A 9,896-nucleotide genomic window follows, 5' to 3' on the forward strand; every position below is an offset into this window, starting at 1 on the left:
TTCGACAATCCAGGGATACGAACTTCCATCCAGGCAGAAAAGGAATTTCGAATCCTTTTCATTAAACTAAGGAACGTTCCTAGTTTCCAAATATAAAGTAAAATTACATGATAGAGTAGATTACGTAATTTTGTTACCTTATGCAAATATATTTGTTTTCATTTGACTAATTTCATAACGGTATCACAAATCCTGTGTACTCTCATAATTGTAGAACAAAAAATAGAACTAAAATTTATTCTTCGTCGCCACCTTGAAGAATTACTTCGTGTTAAAAAATCATATTTTTTATTTGAAATAATTAACCCTACTTTTTCCTACTGCTACCAAGTAGCTCCATTTATCTATATACAAGTATATTTTATTATACTTTTATTATACCCACAATTCCACGTAAAAAGTTATGGAACGTGATACACATGTGGCGATCATATTGGATAAAAAAAATAATTAAGGAATATGGGATAAGGAAAGAAAAAAAAAAGTAATTCCTTGACGGTATACATATGCGAAGCAGATAACTCATAAATTACAAGATTTAGTGAAGCTTTTACGAGCTGGCTTTTAGCTTTCGCAGTGCGAAATGGCCTTGCAGTAAGATAGCGGGAAGATATAAATTGGATTTAGCAGGAATAAAATTTTTTTCGCTAAATATTACAAAGTTTCATAGATTGCCTAAATTAAATGAAATCGATGCGAATTTTTGATGAAATTATTTTAATTTCGTTCTGTACCAACGGGGTAGAATTCAAATATGAAAATGATTGGTCACGTGGGTTTTACATGATACTTTTATTTATGAAATGTTTCGTTGTACATTATCATACACTGACAGACGTCATTACATGACACGATCACAAAAATTACAAATGTCTTACAAGGAAATTTGTACAGCCATTCTCACACGTAGGTGTTTTATAGTAATTGTAATATGTCTGCTTAAAATAAAGTGATTTATCAAAAATCGTTTTGTTAGCCGTGTTAAACGGTGACGTAATAATTAATATATTCCATTGTGGCACGTGGAACGTCACGAGGGCGTACCGATTTTAATCGCTTGTGATTATTTATCGTAAAATACTTAATTACGATACAATTGGAATTATTCCTGAGAACTGTTTCAATTTGTAAGTTGGTGTATAATGCCTGTGTAAATACATACGTACGTGGAGAAGATAGAGAGGATATTAAAAATATCAGGGAAAACATTCAGAAAACGTTCACACGGTATGGAAGAGACAGTTTCACTTTTTTTTTTTCCTTTTTTCATCTCATTTTTCGCCTTTAACATCGAGAGGCAATAAACTTCGTTGGCCATACTTTTTCCTTTATTTCTGTATAGCCATTAATGAGATCCACTTTGTTCCTAATTGGTGGGTACACTCTCCCTTTCCTTTTCGCGTAAAAATAATCGATCGTATAATTTCAACGACGAATATACAAATCACGGTATACATTTGAGATACACAAAATTTTCATAAAAAAACACATCAAGATCGTCCCCGTTGAGCTTCCATTATAAAATAAATAAATGTCTCAGTATAGCAATATGAGAAAAGAAAGGATATTGACATTCTTTTTTTTTTCGTCGACCTGTAGAATTTGCGAAATTAGGATTTTAATTTGATTTCGATTTAACCGTCGAAAAGTTTTTAAATCATTTTTTATTCTTCCTCCTTCCTGAAAGCTATGCGAAGACGGCCCCCCACATTGCTACTTCTTCACCATCTGATATTTCCACTTCGTAGATCCTTGTAGGCCGAAGCCGTGATGATTCCATGATTCTGGCTGTAGCTATTTAGTGAACGAAGATTTCTTGCTACCTGAGGCTTTTGAATGCTGCTGTGTCTCAGGTGATTTTTCAACGTTTGACTTCTGGTTACAGCGCTTCTCATTAACCTGTGATTTTCCAAGTGATTTCTTACGTTCTGAGGATATCCCGTAGTCTCTGCCACTTCCGAGATGGTGCCTATCGACTGACGCTCTCTCATCGGAATTGTTTGATTCAAGTAATTTTGAATAGCTTGATTTTGCGAAGCCACGTGGCTCTGTTGTTGAACCGTGACGTGGCCACTACCGGCAAAGTGCTTTGCATAGCTGTTTGGCATCTTCGTGAGATACTTGCTCTGATTATTTGGACTCTCCTGATTGGGTCTTTTTGGTAAAGTTCCTTTCAGCTGATTCACTGGGTTCTGATTAGATATTCTGTGTACCAGCTGAGGCTTTCCAATTTTACGTGATTTCGATTGGGCTTGAAGAGTCGACCTGACCCCTGTTCCACGCTGTAACGAAAAGGAAGAGACTATAGAATTTGAATCGAGAAATCTTTGAAAAAATTTATAATAATTTATTAATCGCGCCTGTCGTGCCTTGTGGAAAATATTAAATTCACGTATGTCGTTGAAACACAAAATATTCGTGACAGACGTGTAATTAGGAAATAAAAAAAAATATCATGCACTCTTAGGTTAAGTTCCGAAATTCATTGCCAGTTTTGCGAGCACAGTCGCGTCTCAATCAGTTGCATTGAGGTAAATAGGGATACGACGATGCCCTCAGTACTGGCAGTCAATTTCGGAAGGTACCTTTGGTCGTGGGACTTCAAACAGAGTGGCTACAGTACCTAAATGAATCCCATACGACACGTTACCTGGAACGACAGAATCTCGATTTACAGGCTGATTCTCATTTATCCAAAATGGCAGGAGATGGACTTACAAGAGTCACTTGATCAGATTGTATTGATCGTTGTGATTTGGAGAGCTGCTGCTGCGGCTGCTGCTGTTGCTGCTGGCTCAGATAAAGGCAGCTCTTTGCCTGACCTGGTGGTAAATTCCTGAAGTCGCCGTTCACCAGGTTGTAAGCATATTGCACTGTGTTCCTGCCTGATTAATATTCACACGAATTTACAAACATTGTTACTTTAACAACATTTTGTAAATAATTATTCTCTTTATATTACCATTTTGCTGTAGCTTATCACCCATCATCATATCTACATTAACCAGTTGACTCTTTCCAGTCCTACCATGACCAGCCATATAAGTAGGTGCTATCACCTTCCTGGGTGGCAGTGAACGGGCTTGTAAAAATTCAATAATTATATAATAAATTATTGTCTACATAAACAGTAGAGAGTTCATTGTTTTCATTACCATGATTGTCAACCGGAAGTTGATTCTTATAGACGTCACCCTTGGTCATCCTTTCCTTGTGAAAATCATCGCAGGACAGATGGAAGCTTTTTTTAGCAGTGGCGTCGCCCTGGCCGACGCTCGACGTTGTTTCCTTCCTAATATGCTCCGAGAGCCGTCTTATCCTAGACTTGGACCTATCAGAAAATTTCTTTCTTAACCTGGGAAGCACGAAAAGCAGCAAAGAACCGTTTGATCAGTGGATGCTCCGATGACTCTGAGTTATTGATGACAATGCAATTCTGGCATTTAACTCACATATTTTTATGCTTCTTATGTTTCTCGTCCATCATGGCGTAGAGTTTGCTTCTGTACTCCTCCACCGAGAGCTGCACATCATCCCTGAGTAACGGTATAACACTGGAGCCGCGTTCGGGTTCATTACCCTTACTGTGAAAGCTACAAAAGATATCGTATCTCTATAGAGTCTTGAATGACACCATTATTGTCTACAGGTCTCTGCTGAGCACTGATCAATCGATCCCATTAAATTAAACCTGGACTCACTCCGCTACATAAGGATGTTCCAATGCCTCGACAGCTGTCAGTCTGAAGTTAGGATTAAATACGATCAAGTTCTTTATCAGATCCAAAGCGCTTCCAGAGACATCAGGTAGCAATTCCTTCAAGCTTCTTCTAGGTCCCGACGGTGTCTTCTCCAAAAGATTTGTCCCGTATCCAGCACTCACGGACGCCAGATCTGAAATTATGTACGTGCAACCTCATTGGTTTGAGTATTTCCTAATAAAAGATAATTGCCGAGTGAAAATATTATATGGAATTATTTACCTTCTTCCGTAGGTGGCGGCAAAGTAGCCATTATTCTTTCCACTTGATTTATCGTCGATGAACCTGGGAACAATGGCTTGCCGAGTAGCATTTCTCCTAGGATGCAGCCAAGAGACCACATGTCGATACCCTTGGTGTAGCTTAATGGATTAAATCTTTCAATGAGAAGTTACTGACTATCGATTGGTATAGTATATAGTTTGAAAATGACAAACCGTTTGGATGCTATAAGAATTTCCGGCGCGCGGTACCAGCGAGTCGCTACGTAATCCGTCAGGGTAGGATCGCTTCCGTTTTCGCCATCCCCTTCCCCAATCTGGGTTACCGATCTGGCCAATCCGAAATCGGCGATTTTGCAATGACACTGAGCATTCAGCAAAATATTCGACGGCTATCGATACAAGGAGGAATTACAGGTATTAAACAAAATCGCATGAATAAATATTCACTGATATAATTTACCTTTAAATCCCTGTGAATCACATTTCCGGAATGGATGTATTTGATCGCTTTGAACAACTGGTACATAATGAAGATCTTGTGAATGTCCTTAAGAATGTTACCTCTTTTGATGACATTGTGCAAATCGGTTTCTGAAAAGCATAAACATCTTTATTACATTTATTCATCATGATTTTGTAGAGAATAATAATTTTCGATAATCGAGCTCACCCATGTATTCGAAGACGAGGTAAATATCCCGATCATTATTTGCCTTATGTAGGCCAATAAGTTGGATGATATTTTCGTGATTAGCAAACGATAAAAGAAATACTATCTCGCGGAAAGTTCTCTGAGCATCTGTTTGATTTCTGAAGGCGTCAAAGATCTTCTTCACTGCCACCGTCTCCTTGGAACGTTTGTCCACTGCCTTCCATACTATTCCATAAGCCTACAAATTTATCATTTAGTTTTCATTATAACTATATGAAATCTTTTATTCGTTACTTCGTTCTTATTATTGGTTTTTAATCGATAAAATCGTTGTGTCCTTAAAACGCGACTTGCGGAATGTCACTATATATATTTCATGTATTACATATTATTATCTTATGACACGAGAACCTGGCACATTTATTGATTGTCCCTAGATATGTTTCTATGCCTTGTGCGACAGTCTTGAATACTAAATAACTTGGCTTTCATTGTTTTATCTATATCTCCATGTAGCCTCATACCCTATGTACACCTAATGAGTTTTCGGTTTCCGGTTAGGCCGTTTCGAAGTTAATAAGAATGTTGAAAATGATTTTATATAATTCCTAAATACTATAAAGGAATACAATAAAAATTTATTAACGATTATGTTTGTATTATTGCACGAAATACCTAATACACATTTACTTTTCTAAGCAAGTGCAAAAATTACGTAGGTGGACGGGAACGTATTTTGCAAACATGTTCTGTGGGATATTTTTACGAATTGATATAAGTTCATGGACATTTAAGTGTTTCTAAGTACGTTTAATTAGGTGTAAGATGTTACCGGTGCTAAATAGATTATGAAAAATATTAATTTACCCCTTTGCCAAGACGTCGAATTATGTCGTACTGTTTGGTAACGTGATTGTCGATCTCAGAAACTTTTTCCGTGTTACTCTTCGCCGACATCCTTGTTTTCTTTTCCGTAGGGCGAAGAAAAAGTTCAAAGAAGATAGAAGAATCTTCAGGCGGCGTCGGGAAAGGTACCGCAAGAGGCTGCTGAGGACGATGAAGATGCGGTGGTCGTCTGGATCGTATTCACATTTTTCCACATCAGGAAGGAAGACCGAGTGGGATGGTTTTTTTATTCAACCTTTGACACATCAATGTGGTTGTGTTTATGGAATACATGCTGGTTGCCAAGACGACTCTGTCCAGTGCCACCCACTACCATGCTGCCAGCTACCATGTGATTGCTGAACAGGTAACCAAAGGCAGCGCGGACTGTTTTGTATTAAAAATGTGATGCGACAAGTGCTTTTTTAAAACTATTTATAATTAGGGGAATAATGATTAAGAAAATATGAAGGAAATGGGATTGATTGAATGTGCATGTACGTCATTGAAAATGAATTTTGTATTTTTTTCTTATCAGAATACAAATAATTACAATAAGTAATTAATCAGCTGTGACTTGATCACGCAATATTGCTTATCGATAATAAAGTATTCATAATTATTAGTTTTAGTGTCAGCAACGATTGCGGTATCGCATTTTCGAATACTTGTCACAAAAACTTCTTTATTAAAGTACTCCACAACCAAATAAACCATGAGGTTTGCATAGTGAAAAACAAAAACTGTAGAATGAAATATTTACCCTGCGCAGAAAATATTTGAGGCTGAAATGCATTGAATGGTCCCAAGGGATATAAAATATAACGAAAAATGTAGAACATAAAGTAAAAACGGAATGATAAATTGATATTTTTAAATCTCAACAAGTCCCGATTCACTCTGAATAAATGCCAATATTATATGAATCTTAGAGTATTTGATTACAAAATAAATTTTTTTTTTTTCACAACAGTGATAAACTCTGTGAGAGACCCTATGTATGCCTCAATATACCAAACTAGTATAGGTGATATCACCTAGATTTGATGCAAAATCATTTTCTTAATAAACTTGACATTTTGTTGAGTACATGCACAAATTACTATGGTTTCTTTTAAGTATATGTTGTGAAAGTATCACAACTTTTGCATAAATCCAGTATTATATCCCTTTAGCTGAGCCTGGTAGAAGGTATGTATATAGCCTATTTCCTAGGCTGCTGGATTACAATAGGACGCGAGCAGTGGGCAGGACGAGCATCATGTGTCGGAGCAGGCTTCTCATGAAAATGCTGAACCGCCTCTGGTGGGAAGTCTGCATTTCCTCTTGCTGGAGCTCCACTGATCATCATTGTCTTCGGAGGACTACAAAGATACATATCAGCATAGTTCTACTATAAAATACACTTTATTTCTATATTACATATTCTACGTTATGTTTATATATGAGTAATCCATCATAACACTGACAAGATACAGGTAACATTCAGATAAAAGAAATACACATTTTATATGGATAGACTACAGGCACATCATTGTGCAATAACTTCCTTTCTTATTTTAACAGTAAAACAATTAAATAGGCTAGAGATAAAATTGCCATGTTAATGAAATACCTAATAACCAGAATTAATCTTATTTACCTAGTTGAAGGTTTAGCATCTTCAGATTCCTTACTGGGCTTGCTCTCACGTTCCTCCTTTGGATTTTTATGTTGAGTTATTCTCATCCCTCCAGCCTTAACTGAAAAATTATAAACGACGTAAAAGCAATTCAATTCTCATGACCTTGGCAAACGAAGACGTCACTCTCACAATGCAAGACTGCAATTCCAGAAACATATCTAATACCAGTATTAAAAAAAACACGTCTTACCTGCTGGTGGATGACCACCTTTCAACTCGCATTCCTCGGCGCTTGACATAGCTCAAGAAATAATTTGAAATTACGAATTTCTAGTTTGATAAGGTCAATATGTTTCTCACTGGACTTTTCCAACAGTCTGCCACACTTAACACGTTGTTCTGTTGCCAAGAGCGCTGTGCGGATGACGACAGATATGAAAACGTCCCGTCACAAATATGGCTGCCCAAGAGAGGCAATTACAAGGCTTTTTTTCATAACATAAATCCTCTTCCACTCTTTATTAATAAAAAATACATTCTAATGTTGCGATTAGATAATGAATTGTATATGCAACTATTGCAAAAATACTATAACGTTAGTTAATATCACGATTGCTGTTTTCATTGATCTCTACATGACCTATTGACATTTAAAAAATTTTAATGTCGCATCACAGCGAAAGTTATTAGCGATCCTATTGGCTTACTTAAATATTCTAAACGACTAGTTACATTAACAGAAAAGTATACAGGAAGTTAATAATGATAGAAAAAATATGTTGTACTTAGTTAAGAATCAATTTTATTAGACAAAGAACATTTTTAAATGAAATACATTATTTTTCCAGTAGTTTTATTACTTCTTGACCTTTTCCTTCTCTTTCTGTTCCTGATACATGTAATGGAGATCCTTACAGTCTTCATCAGAGATGTGAACCCATCCGGTTGACTTCATGTGATACACTGTAAAAGAATGAATCATTTTTCTCATGGTCTTAGAGTTTAAAAATGTGAAAAGTCATGGAAAATATATTACCTCTGACAATACCGCCGGAATACGCATCTCTATGAGTAGCATGGTAGATAGAACGTCTGCCAAGTTCATATGCTTCTTCGTCAGCTAAGTCCCAGCTATAGCCAGAGTCTAGGACACCGTAGGCGAACACAGAACCAGAACCGACGCTGAATACTTTGCCTGAAGTACGAGTACCTTCTGAATCAATATAGTATAATCCCGGTCCGCGTTTATCCCATCCAGCAAGCATCATACCTAGATGAAAATATGAAAGTAAAATAAAGTGATTTACCAAAGGCTAGTAAATTGATGTCACTCGAGCCAACTATCATTCTTACCCATGGACAATCCCATTCCTTTATAATTGTAGACCATATTGGATAAAAGCTTGCTTGCTGCAGCTATAGAAATACGTTCTCTATTCCTCAACTCATACATGCGACATTGCTTTGCCAGAACACGATCCCAATATACACAATCAGCTGCACCACCAGCCAGGGTACCCAAGAGGTAGTCATTAATTTCAACAATTTTTTTCATAGACTGGGAACCTAAAGAAATATAAATTGTAAATACTCAGTTTAAAAGAAGTGAGATCTATACACAAATTATTAGTAAAGAATAAATCATTTTACCAATGAACTGGCCACCAGTTGCACGGGAATCTACTGCCAGGACTACTCCACCTTGATATCGAAAACCCAAAGTCGTAGTTCCATGATCAAAATTGATTTTAATGTGTTTTCCAGTTTCATCACTTCCTTGAGCTAAAGCAGCCAAATTTTCTGCAGGCTATAAAATATCAATTAAATAATATATATGGTTAATTTTTAGTAAAGCAAATTAACAATTGGACAATGAGAAACTAATGAAAATAGATATTAAACACCTATATAATAAGAAAGAGTAATATAACCCTACACATACTAAATCAAAAATAAGAGAAATAATCAGTACAAGTTTAATACTATAATAATTTAGTGGTTTTATATCAAATTAAATATTATAAAAATGAATAGACTAAAGAATGATTATTTACAGAAGGTAGATCACTAAAATGCTACATGATAATGCACATTTGTGACAAGTATTAAAAGAAAAAGTTCAATAAATATATACTCACATTTGTGAATGGGGGTACGGCGAGTTGGAGATTATTTGAGAAATTTCGACTGTACGCTTCAATTTCAGAAGAAAACGGAGCATTTTCGTTTAATCTCTTAAAATCGACAATGGAATTAATACCGCAAAGCTCAGCAAGCGCCATGTTTACTTTTTTATCACTTGCGCATTCCTAAACCCAGCAAGAAATGGACTTATGCACACGCAATCACGAAGTATACGATATACTAGTAAGAAAACTAACTTCCTTTTTTTAGCTGGAAATATGAAGTAACTCCTTATGGTAACTCCGCGCTCGGTAAGATTAGGGGAATGATTGTGTAACTCAAATGTAGTGAAAATACGAAAAGTGAATAGCTGTTAACCAATCGCGTATTAGGTTCAAAAGAAGACAAGCACAACGATTGGTTAACAGCTATTCACTTGTCGTATTTTCACTACATTTGAGTTACACAATCGACCTCTAGGACAGTCAGTAATATCATTTTTGACCACTGTAACTGCATACATTACATTTCACATCGCACGACGCATCATTTATTGAGTAAAGCACCGAGAAGATATTAGAAATTAGGGCACGATTACAATTTCTCCGGCGCCTTAATTTGACTCT

At 36.3% G+C, this 9,896-nt stretch overlaps 3 protein-coding genes across 5 annotated transcripts; all 3 read right to left on the reverse strand.

The window, feature by feature from the left end:
• Positions 1-785: 785 nt before the first annotated feature.
• On the reverse strand, positions 786-5,770 carry LOC107271015 (extracellular signal-regulated kinase 2). Of its 3 annotated transcripts, XM_015746568.1 has the most exons (12): positions 5,505-5,770; positions 4,656-4,875; positions 4,446-4,576; positions 4,199-4,374; positions 3,984-4,123; positions 3,702-3,894; positions 3,453-3,593; positions 3,156-3,355; positions 2,963-3,082; positions 2,719-2,885; positions 2,624-2,650; positions 2,142-2,282 (listed from the first exon to the last, which is right to left on the reverse strand). In XM_015746568.1, exons 1-11 carry the CDS (start codon positions 5,592-5,594, stop codon positions 2,624-2,626), a joined length of 1,605 nt encoding a protein of 534 aa, XP_015602054.1. In that variant the 5' UTR covers positions 5,595-5,770; the 3' UTR covers positions 2,142-2,282. The 3 variants fall into 3 exon arrangements, with proteins under 3 accessions (XP_015602051.1, XP_015602050.1, XP_015602054.1); XM_015746565.1 differs by lacking the exon at positions 2,624-2,650 and having other exon boundaries at positions 786-2,282; positions 3,156-3,331; XM_015746564.1 differs by lacking the exon at positions 2,624-2,650 and having other exon boundaries at positions 786-2,282.
• A 417-nt stretch (positions 5,771-6,187) lies between these two features.
• Positions 6,188-7,623, reverse strand: LOC107271018 (death-associated protein 1). The gene is made up of 3 exons (XM_015746570.2): positions 7,397-7,623; positions 7,165-7,264; positions 6,188-6,886 (listed from the first exon to the last, which is right to left on the reverse strand). Exons 1-3 carry the CDS (start codon positions 7,443-7,445, stop codon positions 6,727-6,729), a joined length of 309 nt encoding a protein of 102 aa, XP_015602056.1. The 5' UTR covers positions 7,446-7,623; the 3' UTR covers positions 6,188-6,726.
• A 298-nt stretch (positions 7,624-7,921) lies between these two features.
• Positions 7,922-9,479, reverse strand: LOC107271017 (proteasome subunit beta type-5). Its single transcript, XM_015746569.2, has 5 exons — positions 9,285-9,479; positions 8,797-8,953; positions 8,500-8,712; positions 8,183-8,416; positions 7,922-8,109 (listed from the first exon to the last, which is right to left on the reverse strand). The coding sequence occupies exons 1-5, from the start codon at positions 9,426-9,428 to the stop codon at positions 8,003-8,005; spliced, it is 855 nt and encodes a 284-aa protein (XP_015602055.1). The 5' UTR covers positions 9,429-9,479; the 3' UTR covers positions 7,922-8,002.
• Positions 9,480-9,896: the final 417 nt, after the last annotated feature.

The sequence above is a fragment of the Cephus cinctus genome, unplaced genomic scaffold (assembly GCF_000341935.2).
Source record: "Cephus cinctus unplaced genomic scaffold, Ccin1 Ccin1_scaffold0863, whole genome shotgun sequence".
Taxonomy (NCBI): domain Eukaryota; kingdom Metazoa; phylum Arthropoda; class Insecta; order Hymenoptera; family Cephidae; genus Cephus; species Cephus cinctus.

What these genes read in the sequence shown, in the direction of transcription:
- LOC107271015 (XM_015746564.1), bottom strand. Translation starts at nt 5,594, where the DNA reads ATGTCGGCGAAGAGTAACACGGAAAAAGTTTCTGAGATCGACAATCAC. An exon ending in CCTCGTCTTCGAATACATGG is followed by an intron (nt 4,577 to 4,655) that starts GTGAGCTCGATT and finishes TATGCTTTTCAG; the next exon opens with AAACCGATTTGCACAATGTC. An exon ending in ACTTCCGGTTGACAATCATG is followed by an intron (nt 3,083 to 3,155) that starts GTAATGAAAACA and finishes AATTTTTACAAG; the next exon opens with CCCGTTCACTGCCACCCAGG.
- LOC107271017 (XM_015746569.2), bottom strand. Translation starts at nt 9,428, where the DNA reads ATGGCGCTTGCTGAGCTTTGCGGTATTAATTCCATTGTCGATTTTAAG. An exon ending in CCGTACCCCCATTCACAAAT is followed by an intron (nt 8,954 to 9,284) that starts GTGAGTATATAT and finishes GATATTTTATAG; the next exon opens with CCTGCAGAAAATTTGGCTGC. An exon ending in AGGAATGGGATTGTCCATGG is followed by an intron (nt 8,417 to 8,499) that starts GTAAGAATGATA and finishes ATTTTCATCTAG; the next exon opens with GTATGATGCTTGCTGGATGG.
- LOC107271018 (XM_015746570.2), bottom strand. Translation starts at nt 7,445, where the DNA reads ATGTCAAGCGCCGAGGAATGCGAGTTGAAAGGTGGTCATCCACCAGCA. An exon ending in AGGTGGTCATCCACCAGCAG is followed by an intron (nt 7,265 to 7,396) that starts GTAAGACGTGTT and finishes ATAATTTTTCAG; the next exon opens with TTAAGGCTGGAGGGATGAGA. An exon ending in GATGCTAAACCTTCAACTAG is followed by an intron (nt 6,887 to 7,164) that starts GTAAATAAGATT and finishes GTATCTTTGTAG; the next exon opens with TCCTCCGAAGACAATGATGA.